Genomic DNA, 17646 nt, shown 5'->3' on the forward strand with positions numbered 1-17646 from the left:
TGCCAGTACAAGGAAATAAACAAACATGTCAGATTATTTCCATGCATCGGACCTTCAAGCTGCTCTGGTAGCTCTAACAAGCGTACAGGAGTATTTCCACGAAATGTACAGGATATGTACAGATAGTATTACTGAACAGAGAAGGATCTTTTGGTTTTTGCGGCACGGATAAGAGAAGAAGGAAGATTCTACGCATGCGCTCAGACATGGCGGTGTTGTGTGATAGTGTATCACAGCACCACCTAGCCGCCTGGCATGCATACCCAATTGAATTCCACACACTTTTGCGTCACCGTATGCACGCAGATTTCCTCCCGAATACGCTCGTCTAAACGCGGAATAAAAAGTGAAGACGCGACGCCACTTTTGCGTCTTCTGTTCATCGTGTAAACGTAGCCTAACACAATCTCCTTGCTCGTACACAATCTAGTATCTAGGATTGATTGCTCTTCCTTGGGTCCCTCAATGTTAACGCTGAATTTCACACATTGAATTTTGGAGCTGACTTTGGCCTGTTGAATTTGGGCATGGTGAAAATATTTTAGTAGAATTTTTTGAAAAAATAAAGCTGAAAATTATTTGTTCTGAATTTTAAGAGTTAAATCAAAAAATCCACAGACGTTATTTCAATGCATAAATATTCTGTGCAAAGAATTCAATGGCTTTTTATTTTCAAAATCCGAAGCCACAGATTTACTTCCATAGTGTTGCATCACCAACAATCAGCATTAGCAGTACTTGTCTTTGGAGTAAGCCCATTATCAGGGCTGAATCTCAATGTTTTGTGCTCTGAGTGTAAGTTACATAACTGAGTGATATTCATTTGCAATCAGAAATCCCTAATTTTGTTCCTGTTACTTACTTTGTATTCATGTTTGTCTGAAATCGGACAAAAACCTTACTGTAAAATAACTGATCTCAGTCTATTTCACAAAATAAGTTATAATATGAAACCATACTAACGCGTTGAATATATATGCTAACGGTAGAGAAGTCATACTGATGTCATGAGTCTGAACATTACCTTTTCCCGGGTATGGGAGCTGTCCTCTGACACACCACGTTGATGGTCCCATCCGTCCCCGTATCCAGCGTCATGTCCCACAGCAGGGTGTTGGTGGGAGTCGCTGTGCGAAAGGTTACCCCTTTCTTTACAGTGGCTCTGGGAAAGGTAAAAGAAGATGGGAGAGAAAGGTCAAAGACAAGGTAGACGAGAATTATTCTACCGTAACTCCGGAGAGAGCTTCAGAACATACTGACAATCATTAGTTTGGCACATCGGCTATTCAATATTACGGATATATTCTGTTGTGTTATACAACAGAGTTGATATACGAATTCCAGTGAATTGGTGTGTATTAATCCGTTCGTCTATTTATCCATTGCACTTATATACTCTCTTCTTCTTAAAGATGTCCCATTTGTTGCCAAAAGCATCACAGATTTACTTTGAAGCAGGGCTACATCAATCACGTTCTTTCGAACAAGACTACTTTTTGACTTCAAGACTACAAACACTTTTCTTCACCCGGACTCCACCACTGAAGCATAACAACAGAAGGTTGTCTGCTTGGATCTCGGTCGCCCCTTCTACATGCTATACACACACAGTGACAGGGCGTAACTTTGAAACCTTGCCCATAAACACTGTGGCTGTAAAACCGCGTAGAGCGCGTTACGATTCTCTCAGGAAAGAGTAATCAACCTCATAGGCGTCTCATCAATCTGCCTCTGAGTGCATCTTCAGCTTGGCAAGGAGTAGCGGTTGGCCAGGACTCTCAAAGTCAGCCGTGAATCCCTGTGCGCGCCATCAGTCAGACTAAAGAGCAACAATTAGAGAGAGAAGAACGATGCGTTCAAACACATTAACATCTAATTGAAGTATAATCACGTGTTCGTGTCTGTCTATCGGTGTGTCCCTGTGTGTGTGTGTGTTTATACGTCTGTGTGTGTGTGTGTGTGTGTGTGTGTGTGTGTGTGTGTGTGTGTGTGTGTGTGTGTGTGTGTGTGTGTGTGTGTGTGTGTGTGTGTGTGTGTGTGTGTGTGTGTGTGTGTGTGTGTGTGTGTGTGTGTGTGTGTGTGTGTGTGTGTGTGTGTGTGTGTGTGTGTGTGTGTGTGTGTGTGTGTGTGTGTGTGTGTGTGTGTGTGTGTGTGTGTGTGTGTGTGTGTGTGTGTGTGTGCGCGTGCCCATGTGTGTGTGTTTTCCTGCATTCTCGGTGTGTGGACCATTGATTAAAGGAAAGATAGAGCATAGAGAGAGCACATTCAGCGAGGAGCATTCAGCAAACCGGAGTCTGTCTTTCTTTCTTTCTTTCTTTCTTTCTTTCTTTCTTTCTTTCTTTCTTTCTTTCTTTCTTTTTTTCACTCCATTAGTCCCTCTTTGTTTATTTATTTAATTACGTTGAAAACTCCTTTCCTTATTGTGAACGCTTCACATCGTCAATATGACAGTGTATGCACACATCAACATCCTGTAATGCTGCTCGTGCTCATCACCACAGCATTTATTACCGTATTTTTACTTGCTAGATTAAAAAAGTCTAAGCAATTGGTTTTTTTAGCTGCCACATGGTCAAATCTATCTGCCATGGTGCAGGCGTTCCTTGGATCCTGGTGGGCAGGCTTTAGAGTGTAGCATGTTTGACACTTGATTCGGGGCTTGAAGTGCAACAGGAGAGAGACATATTTTTTTTTTTTGCGTCTCCTATAAAGGTCTTCTAGTAAGTAAGTAAGTAAAATGTATTTATAAGGCACATTTAAAAACAGTTTTCACTGGCCAAAGTGCCGTACATGGTGCAAAGAGGCATATAAAGGAACACATACCACATACATAGACATAGATAAAAACATATCAAATAAACGAGATATCACAAAAGGGGAGGAAAGGCCAGGGCGAAAAGGTGTGTTTTAAGCCTAGATTTAAAAATGGTGATGGAAGGAGCGTTTCTGACTGCAGGCGGCAGCTCGTTCCAAAGGCGGGGGGCAGCCACAGCAAAAGCCCTGTCACCCCTCTGTTTTAGCCTAGTGCGTGGAACGTGTAAGAGACCCAAGCTACCTGATCTTAGGGACCTGGGTGCTGAGTGGTGGTGGATGAGCTCTGTGATGTACGGCGGGGCCAGGCCATTTAGGGCTTTAAAAACCATAAGTACGGTTTTAAAATGAATTCTGTGCTGGATGGGCAACCAGTGAAGGGATGCTAGGATGGGGGTTATATGATCCCGCTTTCTGGATCCAGTCAGCAGCCTTGCTGCGGAGCTCTGGACCAACTGAAGGCGAGAGAGGAGTGATTGAGGGAGTCCTAGGTAAAGGGAGTTGCAGTAATCCAGCCGTGATGTGATGAAGGCGTGTATTACTATTTCCAGATTGTGAAGTGATAAATGGAGTTTCATCTTGGCAATGACTCTGAGCTGGTAAAAACTGCTCTTGACCACAGCAGCAATTTGCTTGTCAAAGCAGAAATTAGAATCAAAGATGACACCCAGGTTTCTGGAGTGGGATTTGACGTAGGGGGAGAGAATACCTAAGTCGGCCGTGCGAGGGGTTTTGGATTTGGAAGGGCCAAAAATAATGACTTCCGTTTTGTCATTATTAATTTGGAGGAAGTTACTACCCAGCCAAACTTTTACCTCCTCAAGGCAGTCAAGGAGGGTCTGGAGCGAGTCTGCAGATTTGAGAGGGAGATATAATTGCGAGTCATCAGCATAAAAGTGAAATGCAATGTTATGCTTCCTGATTATATTCCCTAGAGGGAGCATGTATAGGCAGAAGAGGACAGGGCCTAAAATGGACCCCTGGGGAACCCCACAGGACACAGGGGCAGAGGGTGAGGAGAACTGTCCGATAGACACTGTGAAAGATCTATTGGTGAGATAGGAGGAGAACCATTGAAGAGCTGTGCTACTAATACCAACCCACTGCTCCAGGCGCGACATGAGGGTGTTGTGGTCGACAGTGTCGAAGGCGGCACTGAGGTCTAGTAAGATCAAAATGGCATTTTCTCCAGAGTCTAGAGTGAGGAGCAGGTCATTTGTTACTTTCAATAAGGCTGTCTCAGTGCTGTGACGTGATCTAAAACCTGATTGGAAGGGTTCTAAAATCTCGGCATGGTTTAAAAAGGGCAATAGTTGTGATAAAACCACCTTTTCCAGGATTTTTGAAATAAAAGGTAATTTAGAGATTGGACGGTAGTTTCTTGGACATTTTGCATCCAGGTTATGTTTTTTAAGCAGTGGCTGGACAACCGCCTGCTTAAAACTTACAGGAACAAAACCCCTGGTCAGGCAAGAGTTGAGGATGACCTGAATACTTGGGCCGATTGAGTCAAAGACGTCTTTTATTATTTTGGAGGGGACAGCATCGTTAGGAGAAGTTGAGGGCTTCATGACCCTAACAATGTCCCTTAGTTCCTCTAGTGACACTGGTAGGAAATTGTCAAAAAGAGCTGAAGGCCTAACGCCTAAGTGATGCAGGGAAGTGACTGGTGATGAGGGGGTGAAAGACTGCCTAATGTGATTGATTTTGTCAATAAAACATTTCATAAATGTCGTGCAGATGTCAGTGGATGGCTCGACTTGTGAGGGGGCTTGTGGATTGATGATTGAGTTTAAAGTGCTAAAAAGGATTTTGGGACGATGGACGTGTTCACTGATAATATTGGAAAAGTGTATAACTCTGGCTGCTTTAGCTGCTGTTTGGAATGTTGCTAGAGAGTTCTTGAAAATTTGGAAAGAAACAGTGAGGTGATCTTTCTTCCACTTTCGCTCAGCTGTCCGACAGGCTCGCCTGAGAGAGCGGGTAGTGTCATCCAGCCAAGGTTGTGATATGAGTTTGGGGCGTTTGATCTTAAAGGGGGCAATGGAATCTAAGATTGCTGAGCATGAGGAGTTGAAAATACTCAGTAGTTCATCTGCACAAGGGGGGGGATCAGTAGTAGTTAAAATGGAAGTAGCAACATCACTAGCTAGAAAGCTATCTGCAAACTGTTCGGCAGTGAGAGGGCCTATGTAGCGTGCATAGCGATCAGGGGATTTGGCTGTGCAATGAGGATCAGAAATGTTAACATTGAATACAATAGGTTTGTGATCGGATAAGTAAGCATCCTCAACATTAACATTATCAATGGACAGGCCATGGGATAAAATTAAGTCTAGGGTGTGCCCGAGTACATGAGTGGACTGATTAATATGTTGCATAAAGCCAAGAGAATCCAACAGATGACAGAATTCCTTAACCATAGGTTTATCTGGGCAGCAGACGTGGATATTAAAATCACCCAAAACCAACAGTCGATCATGCAAAGTTATATAATGCGACAGAAAGTCAGAAAATTCTGAAATGAAGTCCTTGTTTGGTTTCGGGGGCCTGTAGACCAGAGCGCACACTAACGGAGTTGAAGTAGATTCCACCATTACGCATTGAATTTCAAAGGTGGAATAAGACCCCACAGAAAGTAGCCGTAATTTGAATGTATCCCTGAAAACCAAAGCAACACCACCACCCCTCCCAGAAGACCTAGGCGTGCTAAGGAAGGAGCAGTTAGTTGGACAAAGTTCTCCAAAGACGGATGTTTCACCCGCACCTAACCAAGTCTCCGTTAAGAACAGTAAATCCAGGCATCGTTGAGTGAAAAAGTCATTTAAAAGGAACGTCTTATTCGACACCGACCTGGTGTTGAGTAGCGCCACTTTTGCCGCCAGTGAGATAGAAGATTTTGTACAGCGTACGAACTCCAGATGGCGAAGGTTATCCCCATTAGCTCCACCGCCAGGGCCAGTCGGTTTTCGGGGATCAATGCCCCCACTTCTACGTTGTCTGTTCTATTTATGATGCGAGTTCTGTGTGATTCCAGGGAAGGATGGGGTTGGGTAGGGTTGGTATGCTTAAACCCTGCCTGTGTGCATTCGCAGGAGACACATACACGGGGAAGGGAGAGAGTGGCATTTCAGTGGGGTTCAGTGTCTTTTAGAAGTCCCTTTGAAATGAATTTGTAGAATACATGTATTTATTTCTGCTTTGTTTTCATGTTTCTGCGGGTTTTAAACACCGGGAACGTGGCCGATGTTGATGTTGATGGTGTTTTTGGGTTGCAATAGCAAACATCAGGGTACTACAGAGAACCAGCCACACACAAACACACACACACACACACACACACACGCACACACACACACACACACACACACACACACACACACACACACACACACACACACAAATAAAGTAACTCACATATGCCCAGACCCACTCACTGACACACACACACACACAAACACTGAGCCAGAGTACATGAAGAGGAGCCGTGCGCAGTGGGGGCGGCATCTTTGATCTGAGGGATGAAGCTATGTGAGTAGGGATAAAAGATGGAGCCATGGGCGACTCAGACGCCGCAGAAGCAACATCTGATAGGTCAGCACTCGAAATAAGGCAGTAATACAGTAATAACCTGCTACATGAATACAGTTACTGCAGTTTTTAAAATACAGTCATTGGATTCATTGTTTAGCCCAAACACAGCAACTATAACATCGATATAGATATATATTTATATATGTTTTCAGCCTTCAACAAGTGAAAATTATAATTATTTCTATATTCCATATGTAAATAAATAAAAGTTTCTATCCGAAATCCCATCATCATAAGATCAATAACACATTGAATTATCACCCAGTTGTTCCAAGTGGATCTTCTTGCCTGCTCATATCCTCCCATGGACTGAAAATCTAAAGGACTCAACCATTGATTATAATTTTTTTGAACAATTTCAGGTTTCATGCATTTCAACTTTTACATTCCATCTGTGTCTCTAACTGCAGAGATTACAGAAGGACTGCAGGATTGGAATTATCAGAAAATTGGACTTTAATCCTGTGCAGCCATGGATGTAAGGGTGGTGACATGTCATGTATCTTGAACTGCGGGCCAATCCCCCGGGCGCTAAGCTAGTAATGGCTGCAGAACGACTTGGCCTGCATTGAGAAAACACCACAAAGTGCACACAGAGATCAGCGTGGCCAGCCTGTAGTTCAGATCCCCCGGATAATCTCCAAGTTTACAAGCACCTTTCCCCCCCGAAGAAGAAGAAGAAGAAGAAGAAGAAGAAGAAGAAGAAGAAGAAGAAGAAGAAGAAGAAGAAGAAGAAGAAGAAGAAGAAGAAGAAGAAGAAGAAGAAGAAGAAGAAGAAGAAGAAGAAGAAGAAGAAGAAAGCCCGCCCTGAAGGCACTGTTCCAAGAAACAAAGGATTTACTTTCCCTGTTCGGCTTCTAAACTGTGGATGGAGAGAAGCAGAGACCATGTCTGTGGTTAGGAGGCACGGGGGTGGCTGGGCCAGGGAGCCTGCTACTTGAGCTCCAACAGGCCAGGGAAGACGGATGCCCAGGGAGACTGAAGCTGACAGAGTGTGAGAGAACCAGCTCTTGGCTGCCGAGCGCGCCATCCATCTCACCTCCGAGCAGGTGAGGCATGAGTGGCAGCAGGGTTTTTCATATTTTACATACTCCTTAACATACTCCCCTCAGTCCCTGGCGAGCACACGCTCAGCAGGAGAACACTCGCGAGACATGCCAAAAGACTATCACACGCACATACATGCATGTGCGCACACACCAACACTGACGTGATGTCGCAGGTGCATGTGTTATGTAAAGACACACACAAATGCATTGACCTCTGGCATCCTTCCATGCAGACATAAACTCCCTTTGCAAACTAGGACACGAGCCCACACATGGCCTCTCCACCTCTGTCACACACGATCAACCCAGCCCCTTGGCCCATGTCTTATGCAAGTCGTGCTGTTTGCTCTTTCTCTCCAAGTGTCTTCTGTAGTCTTTCTCTTGACTTTTTTTCTTGTTGTGTTGCGCAGTTATTTCTCTCTAAAGGCTCAATTTCGAGGCTCCAAAGGAAAACACAGGATCAGACTGCCCCAGTGTCGACCAGCAGACAAGCCGGCCGCAACAGTAATGGTGACCTGTGAAGTACGACCCAGACTCACCGCCTCATTAAGGGCGGCTTGGGGAAAACAGATGGATGATGGCTGGATGAGTTACAGATGGAGGGATGGATGCTAGATGGAGCGATGGTGTTTTTAATCACGCTGCCTAGCGGATTTGTTTTCCGTTCTTTTTTCCTCCACACATCGCCTCAGGGCCGCTGGGCCCCTGTTGCACCCCGATGCAATCAGAAACAGATGCAATGGTTAATTATGCAAGCAAATGTCCGTCGTTTAGCACGTAGCTGATCGTTGGCGATCAGCTACGTGCTTGTCATCGGTAAGTTCGGTGGAGCCGGTGGGGCCTTGAAGGCATGGGGCTGCCAAGTGGGAGGAGTCAGAGCACGCAAACCAATGATGAATGATAAGGCGTGCATAATTATACATGCATGCATTTAATATGATAAAGCTGGGCGGGCACTGAGTGATACAGGATAACGTTTTAATCACGAAAACCTTGAGGGTAACAAGCTAGCATGAAACCTGTATGCTCTTTGGAGTTCATAACTGGTTCATATATTAACAACATAATGAATAAATCAATAAAAAAAACCCGAGCTGACGAGGTGCTCGCCGTGCCCCTCCCGCTGAGAGACGAGCGCAGGCGGGATGAGACGGAACTAATTGACCTTCACGTTAACGGTGCGTGCACTCCACCACGACCTTTATCAAAGCGTCACAGAGGATGAGGGATTACTTCCAGCGCCAGACAGGTGTGGATTCATCTCCTCCCCACCCCATGACCCCGTCACACACGGACACACGCACCCGACCCCAACACGTGCAGACACACACACACATGACCCCAACACACACAGGGACACACACACAACCCCAACAAATACAGACACACAACCAGGACCCAAACCCACACAGACACAGACGCACACACACACGACCCAAACACACACACACACACACACACACACACACACACCCCAAACACACACAGACATCAAACACACCCCAACAGACACAGACACACTCACTCACGACCCCAACACAAACACACAAACACAAGACCCCAACACACAGAGACACACAAACACGACCCCAACAAACACAGACAAACACACACACACGACCCCAACACACACAGACACACACACACACGACCCCAACACACACAGACACACACACAAGACCCCAACACACACAGACAAACACACACACACGACCCCAACACACACAGACACACACACACACGACCCCAACACACACAGACACACACACACGACCCCAACACACAGAGACACACAAACACGACCCCAACAAACACAGACACACACACGACCCCAACACACACAGACAAACACACACACACGACCCCAACACACACAGACACACACACACACGACCCCAACACACACAGACACACACACACACGACCCCAACACATACAGACACACACACACACGACCCCAACACACACAGACACACACACACACACGACCTCAACACACACAGACACACACACACACGACCCCTACACACGCACACACACACACACACAAACCCAACACACATGTACACATACACACGACCCCAACACACATGTTCACACACACAGGAACCCAACGCACACAGACACACACACACACACACACACACACAAGACCCTTACACACGCAGACACATACACACAACCCCATCACACATGTTCACACACACACGACCAAGCCCCTGAATCACTCACTACTCCCGGTAGCGGGTCGACCAGGCTGACAAGGGGGTATTTCAGCGTAACTAAATGGGCTGTTCAGACAGTGATGAAGCACACAGACAGCTGTTACGGAGACCACTCACGGGGCCTGCTAATGACCTAACAAGCAGCAGGGGGGCGGGGTGCTGGGGGTGGGACGGTGCTAATGGCCTTACAGAAATGAGGGCTGAGGTGGTGGTGGTGGTGGTGCGGCTGGTGGTGGTGGTGGTGGTGGAAGCAAATGCACAGCAGTAAATTCATTATTTCCTGTGTACTGGTGGGAGCCACTGAGCCGTCTGTTCTATTGTTGGTGATTTGTACAAGGACAGGTCTCAACCACTGCCTGCCTGGTGCTGTGTGGCACTGAACTGACCAACTGTTGATTGGAGTAGACAGTAGGAGAGGAGAGGAGAGGCGCAGGAAGGAGGGGAGAGAAGAAGAGAAAAGAAGAGGCGAGGAGAGAAGAGAGGATAGGAGTGGAGAGCAGAGTAGCAGGGAGGAGAGGATGGAAGAGTATAGCAGAGGAGAAGGGAAGGGGAGAGAAGGGGAGGAGCGGAGAGGAGAGGAGCAGGGAGTAGTGGAGAGGAGTGGAGAAGAGAGGAGCCGATAGGAGAGGAGAGGAGAGGAGAGCAAAAGAGAAGAGAGGAGGAGAGGAGGGAAGGAGAGGAGAGGAGCAGGGAGAAGAGGAGAATAGAGGAAAGGAGAGGATAAGAGGGGAGAGGAAAGGAGTGGTGTGCTGTGTTTACTTGGAAACAACCGGGAACTGAGTTTAAAAGGACAGTATGGGTTTAAGAGATCAGTGTGTATAAAAAACACAAGAGGGGAACGGCAGGAGTTCATTTTCTGCGTCAGAGCTTAGTCAGGGAAGAAACAAGGACACAAGAATAAGGGGAAATAGAGCGGCATCTTCTCTTGTCATTTTGATTAAACAAGCCTCCACTACAGAGCAGCCCTGCGATGCTCACAGATGACTAAGACAGCAAAAGCAAAGCAAATAATGTCCGATAACCTCTGAGTCAAAGCCTTCGTAAAAGAGATAATAAAGATCCCAGAGATCGTAATGGGATGCCAAAACGCTTTAGCACAGTAATGAATCCATGCTACCGGGTGAATGACATTCTCATGGTCAACTAGAAAGTCCATAAAACAAATCTATGCCTCTGAGCGAGCTAGCCTTCATTTCTTTGGGACTACGTTGACTGGATTTGACTGTGATCTGTTGAAATGTGATTTTATTTTAAGTCCTGCTTAATAATAATCACATGAGGTTTAATGTAGTGAGCGGCCATAAAACCATCCGTAATACAATGAAGTGGGTGCGATATGTAGGTCAGTACAGTGCTCAGGTGGTAATCTCTCTGCCTCACCAGCATGATGTGAATGACATTCATTCATTCAACTGGAGAGCAGCACTGATAATACGATTAAAACTAAATCAATAAATTCCAATCCAAACATGATATTTCAGAAGAATTTGGGATTCGCAATACACAACATGCTCGATGTTTACAATATATGTTACTCTTTATCACAGATTTGGAAAATTGGGGTACTAAAATCTGAGTAATAATTATAATAATTATATTATTATACTTTCCATGAATTACATTTCTCTTACTCCATCGGACTTGGTCTAGTAGGAACACATTTTTCCAGGGAAAATAAGGAAAGGGGACTCACACCGCTGTTAAAATAACCTCCATGGGATTCTACGTGATCTCTTGAACAAAAATGTACTTAAATATATCCTGAATCGTACCAATTCGATTTGTTTGGTTAAAGAACAGCCATTCCTTCTTCACCTCGTAATCGGGAAATCGAAAAACTTACCGGAGAGTGAAGTTGAGAAGCTGGGCCGAGGAGACCATGAGGATGTAGAAGGTGGCGATGTCCGTTTTCTTCAGCGGTTTGGACGCGGTGCGTATGACGATGGCGTTCCCCAGCTTGAGGCGCGACAGCGTGGCCATTCCCTTGGGCACCTGCAGCAGCCTCAAGCTGCCGATCCTCTGCATTGGCGTGACCGGTAGCACCCTGGCCTGCCGCTGCTGCCCCCCCGGGCCCCCCCGGCGCCCCACCTCCGGGGAGCTGCAGCTCCCGCCGGCGCTGGGCCAGGCCTGGTAGTACAGCTCCACGGGGTTCCCCGAGGACGGGTCCTGCCTCTCGCTGCTGCTGCTGCTCTCCCCTCCTGCGGCGGCGAACCAGCTGGGCAGAGGCACCAGCTCCGCCATGCAGGTCCCCTTTTCGCCCCCCAGGGTGCAGGAGCCCCTCACCTCCTGGGTCTGCCAGAAGGCGTACACCGTCACGCAGGGCAGCTCCTCCATCGCCTCCGCCGGCCGGCCGCCCCACTCCCGCCCCGCCACGTAGAACAGCACCCGCACCTTGGGCTTGGAGGAGAACACCCTGGGGGTCAGCACGAAGGACTGGATCTTCCAGTTGTAGGTGAGGGCCCCCGGGGCGTTGAAGAGCGGCACGCCCTGCAGGAGGTCCCGGGGGACGGGCTGCTGGGCCGACAGCGGGCCGTAGCTGGCGTTGACCACTGGCTGGCCACTGGCCCGCAGCACCACGAAGGGCTGTGTGTGAGTCCCCATGCTGGAGTTCCTCATGAAGTCCTGGCCCGCCTCCTTGAGGAGGAAGTACTCTGCGTCCAACAGCTCATAGTCGACGGGCAGGTAGATGGGGAGAGGCACCGAGCTCTTAGCGCTGTCACTCACGTCCCCTCTCTCCGAGTCTGGAGGACGAAGACAAGAAAAGCGTGTTAGGGATATCGAGGGAAGGCTTCCTTTAAAGTTACGAATTAGGATATAAGGAAAGTCTCCTCAGATCTAAACAAACTAAATTAAGTTGAAAGTTAAAAGGACCATTGGGGAACGAGCCTTGTGCATTGTTTCATTCCAGGGAACTAATAGCTATCACGCTTAAGTTATTACGCTCAAAATCATCTAACCCTCCAATTTAATAAGAAAAATCCCCATAGTTGGTCCATGAGGGAAATCATATGAATTACAATTCGAAAGGATTTGGGACATTGTAGTCTCTAAACCAGCGGATAACAAATGGACGCAGAGGGATATCATGGCAGCAATATTAAAGCAGACAACCCAATATGGGGGTCACAGTGATTGCTTTTGTAATTATGTGCTTCTTGGTAATGTACCTTGTTTATAAGCGATACACAACTCAAATGATTCAAAGGCATTAGCAAACCCAACCAGCTTCAGGTCATAGCTACTGAAAAGGGCAAAGGAGAGCATGCGTCATGTGTACTGACCGGCCCTAACCCGGGATGAGAAAAAAACAGCAACCACACATCCTCAGCGGTCTGATCTGCTAAGCTCTAGGGTGGAGGAATGGGTGGGGCTGGGGGAGTAGGTGGATGGGCGGGTGGGAGTCGAGGAGGCGTGTTGGAGCGGTTGGGGCAGGGGGAGGAGTGGAGGAATGGGGGAGCAGATGGGGTTCAGATGGGGGAGGAGGTGGAGGACCGGGCGGGGGAGGAGGTTGGAGGAGTGGGTGGGGTAGGGGAGGAGTGGGTGGGGTTCGGGTGAGGGAGGAGGTGGAGGAGTGGGGGAGGAGGGGGAGGACCGGGCAGGGGATGAGGTGTAGGAGTGGGTGGGGTATGGGAGGAGTGGAAGGGGTTCAGGTGGGGGAGGATGTGGAGAAGTCTGTGGAGTGGGGGAGAACTGGAGAAGTGGATGAGTGGATAGGGTTCAGTATAGGGAGGAGGCGGAGGAGTGGCTCGGGATAGGGGTTGCAACTCTATATGATCCATTGGGGCCTAGGTTAGAGCTGTGTGTGTCCTTATTAAGCATCCATTTAATAGATTACACAGATGATTATTATGAGAGCTGGGGACCAGCTACATCATGCAATTACCTTACTGGGTGAATACAAAGGATGATAACCCTAATGTGTTTACTGTAGAGGTTATATTGAAATGGATGGGGCGAAGCACAGGTCTCGTACGCAGAGTGAGAAAGGGGGCTGAACAGAAAAAGACAGGCTATTAGCTGCAGTGTGAATCCGAGCAAGTGATCCGTTGCATCAGCCTCTCACTGTGATTTCAACACGGCTGACGGAAGATGAACAAAGTTCTTTGAGATCGGCATCAGAATTCAGATGTGCATATGTACGATGTGTGAGGGTCCTCGAGACAGCGGCCACAACAACACACTTTTTACCCGCCAAACGCAGCTCGACGAGTGAACCTGGCAACACGCGGCCTGTCCATGATCTTTCGAGAGATCTTGATAAACAGTTTTCGCACTCTATATATAAACACGGACGTCACGCCTGATGGCGTTCCACATATATTTGTGTCACCCTTCATGTTCCTTCACCTCCAGGAGGCGGGCGCGCTGCTGGGAGCCGGGCTGGGTGGCTGACACAGCATACAGAACGTGTCACCGTCTCGTCAACACGCCCGGCCTCAGGATAACATGTTTTCCTGCCGGCTGATCCTGTCTGCACACAGGTTAACTTCGGGTCTGTAGGCGATAGGGCGGGGGTAGCAGGGAGAACGTGGTTGATCTCACTTAGCCCCCCAGTGGTCATGGTGACAGATGGGGACGGTGGTTAAATCCAGGGCCTGGCAGCGGCTGCAGGGTGTCAACACTGGCCAGGATGGTAGAATCCCCCAATGCTCTGCCCCAGAGCTGCACCCATAGTGTGGCATGCCCTATATTGCTTCCACTGTCTCTTGAATGTGAGGAGAAAACTGAAGCTCATCTGGCAAATAAAGAGAGCAAATTCAGCAGCCCCAGCTGTGCCAAACTCCAGAATGACTTAAAGGAGAGCTTCAACTTGTTTTATGAAGGGCCTAGCTTAGAAAGAAGGACTCCCATGCAGACTGGCCAACAAACAGCCTGTGGCCAAAAGCTTCTGGGTTCTGCTGTCCCCCTTTCTGGCATCTAATTTTAAAGACTAACATACAGATTGCGCTTCGTGTTTTCATAGCATAACTTTTAAATTTAACAAATTTTTTACGTTAGCAAGTAGTATGTTCGTAAGTGTTGCCAACTGAGGTAGGTAACACGTTAGACTACTTTGTCTCTAAACCAAAAATTAAAGCCCCTTTGCGATTCTTTGCTTATGTTGGCTGCATCGTCCAGAGCCCTTCGCACCCTGTAGGCTGCTGGTTAACAAAACAGACTGCCAAAGTATACTGTGACAGAAACCAAGATCTCTCCAAGAAGTAAAAAAATAAGATAGGTTAGGCTAGCGAATACGTTTTTATCCTACTAAGATTGATGAGCTGCGATTGTTATGAGATAGGTAGCATACCAGTGAAGCGTATATATTTCGGGCCTACCCTACTGTGGTGTAAAGAGCATCATGTTAGCTGAGCTACACATATGCAGCTAGCCTCCAAGATGTAGGAGAGAAAGGGAGCCAGTGCCAATGTTTTAAAGGTTCAATTGATTGCTTATTTGCAAACTAAACTTAATGATGTATTAATTGAATTGCGAAAATAGCAGGTAATCTGTGTACTAAGGTGATACTACATCAAGTATCCAAAATACTTTAAGGGCGAAATAAAAGGGCAGAACAGCCACACAGGGCAACGCAGAATCCCTGTGCCACACATAAAAGTATATGGCACATACAAGTGGAATCAACAAAATGTGCTTCCAGGTGGATTGAAATTCGCCTTCTCTGTCCGTTTCCAAATCAAAAAGGCTTATGAGCGAAGATGATATCTCACTAATATTATTGAAATGTGTGTTTGCAAAAAGTGGTGTCACCAATCTATGCAACATCCATTAGCCATTAGCTGGCCAAAACCATGTTATTAAAAACATTAACAAAATATTCTTCGCTCTCTAGAGCCTATAGACTAGGCCATAGTCTATATAGGCTCTAGAGTCAGAGTATAGTGTCAATGACATCAAACTTTATTGTAAGAGGTTGGAGGTATTTTAAGCATTGCACACAAATACAAATATATCTTATTAAAGGTTTTGAATATGTAGTAGGCCTATGTGTAAAATAATTGTTTCTCACAAACACATGGTCTTGGTCTGGTTGTGATCTTTCCACTTGATTAATCACCCAAATTAACAAACTGTTTGAGTGCACCCTTGTAAGACTGTGGGATTCTATTGTAGGCTACTTTTTTTCCCCACAACTGATTTCAATTTAATATGCGCTCCTTTAACCTTCATCATGCATGCAATTAATCTTCAAATTATTAAATTGCCAAGCACAAACCCAGAGCAACCACCATGAATCGTAATGTGCAGTAATGACTTATACCATATGTGCAAACAGCTTGTTGAAGTAGGCTTTAAATAGCACCGCAGAAATTGACAAACGTCCTACATTTAATCAGCTGTTTGGTTCGGAAACTGGCTTGTATGTGACTGTACGTTTTTCAAACCCCTTCCCATGCTGCTAGCAAATGAAAACAGAGAGCTTCTGCAAGTGTTTCCACTGACACAAACTTAAGATGACATTTTGGTGTTTCGTAAATGCCATGGCAATAAACGAGTTTAGCCTCCAGCCTATTGTTGGCTTTAGTAGTCATGTTCTGAGCAGTATGTATATATAAGGGCAAGTTACTTAATAAAATAGCAATCCAACGCAACACAGCGCGCGAGAGAGAGAGAGAGAGAGAGGAGAGAGAGAGAGAGAGAGAGAGAGAGAGAGAGAGAGAGAGAGAGAGAGAGAGAGAGAGAGAGAGAGAGAGAGAGAGAGAGAGAGACACACACACACACACACACGCACGCACGCACGCACGCACGCACGCACGCACGCACGCACGCACGCACACACACACACACACACACACACACACACACACACACACACACACACACACACACACACACACACACACACACACACATGTAAGAGAGGCTTAATCGTTTGCAGCGATTGGTTTAGATCTCAATGCCAATGAGACCATCAAAGCTTCTTTAAAAATACGTTTTATCACGATTTTCCTATTTTATGAACCAACCTAAAATCACCCAGCCGTCATTCCCTTAAAACGGTAAATTGTGCCTTCCTAGGTCATAAAGGCCCTCGTTGAGTTTGTTATTTTCCACGTTTAATGGTTAGTTCACACGTGTGAATGTGCCTTAAGTCTGCATGCCTGCTACTGTATTAAAGCGTCCTTTTGCATTTAACTATTATTTTAAAAGAAGCATCTGTATAGTTATTGATATTGAAAGCAACATGATACAGTAGGCCTACAGTGCACTCGTTACGCACAACATACATTCAAATCATGCAATCAAGTAAACTATATGTCCTGCTATGTGTTCATGATCAATATGTCATTAGTTAATATCACTTGCTGCTATCAATGATCGATGATGATAAATTATTCCTAATTTATTATTTTCACTCACAGTCGAGGAGCATGCACATTTTATTACAAGTTGAAATCTCACTCTCACACACACATACATACACACACACACACACACATACACACACACACATACAAACACACACACACACACACACACACACACACACACACACACACACACACACACACACACACACACACACACACACACACAATCACTTCATTTTAATTTCAATAAAAAATAGACAAGCCGAAATAACAACGTTATTGTCACATACCTTGCGCGATAACGGCAATACATGTTGCAAATAAAATATTTATGATCTTCCAGGTCGGACAGCAAAGACTCATTTTGGCACGTGGTTCAGTATCCTACAGGCAGGATCCCCTGTCCGGGGTTGTGTCTATAGGCAGGACGTCCCCTCTACCGGGTAGGTTCTAAAGGCAGGGTTCCCTCTCGCGGGTGGGTCTGAGTCACTGGCGTGTGGTTCAGTATCCTACAGGCTGGCCCCCTCTCCCGGGTTAGTCCCCTCTCCCGGGTCGGGTCTACAGGCAGCGCCCCCTCTCCCGGGTTGGATCTCGGCAGCGCTCCCTTTCCCGGGTTGGGTCTACAGCCAGCTCTTCCTCTCCCGGGTTTGGTCT

The 17646-nt window shown here is 46.6% G+C and overlaps 1 protein-coding gene across 1 annotated transcript in view; it reads right to left on the minus strand.

Moving 5' to 3' along the window:
• Positions 1 to 17430, minus strand: part of LOC130384933 (transmembrane protein 132C-like) — a 33385-nt gene extending 15955 nt beyond the window's left edge. The window contains exons 1-3 of the mRNA XM_056593341.1: positions 17283 to 17430; positions 11523 to 12420; positions 1025 to 1162 (exon numbers count right to left, since the gene is read on the minus strand). Of these exons, the coding sequence (XP_056449316.1) occupies positions 1025 to 1162; positions 11523 to 12420; positions 17283 to 17355 (1109 nt within the window). The 5' untranslated portion in view covers positions 17356 to 17430. The remainder of the gene's footprint in view (positions 1 to 1024; positions 1163 to 11522; positions 12421 to 17282) is intronic.
• Positions 17431 to 17646: the final 216 nt, after the last annotated feature.

The sequence above is a fragment of the Gadus chalcogrammus genome, chromosome 6 (genome assembly GCF_026213295.1).
Source record: "Gadus chalcogrammus isolate NIFS_2021 chromosome 6, NIFS_Gcha_1.0, whole genome shotgun sequence".
NCBI lineage: Eukaryota > Metazoa > Chordata > Actinopteri > Gadiformes > Gadidae > Gadus > Gadus chalcogrammus.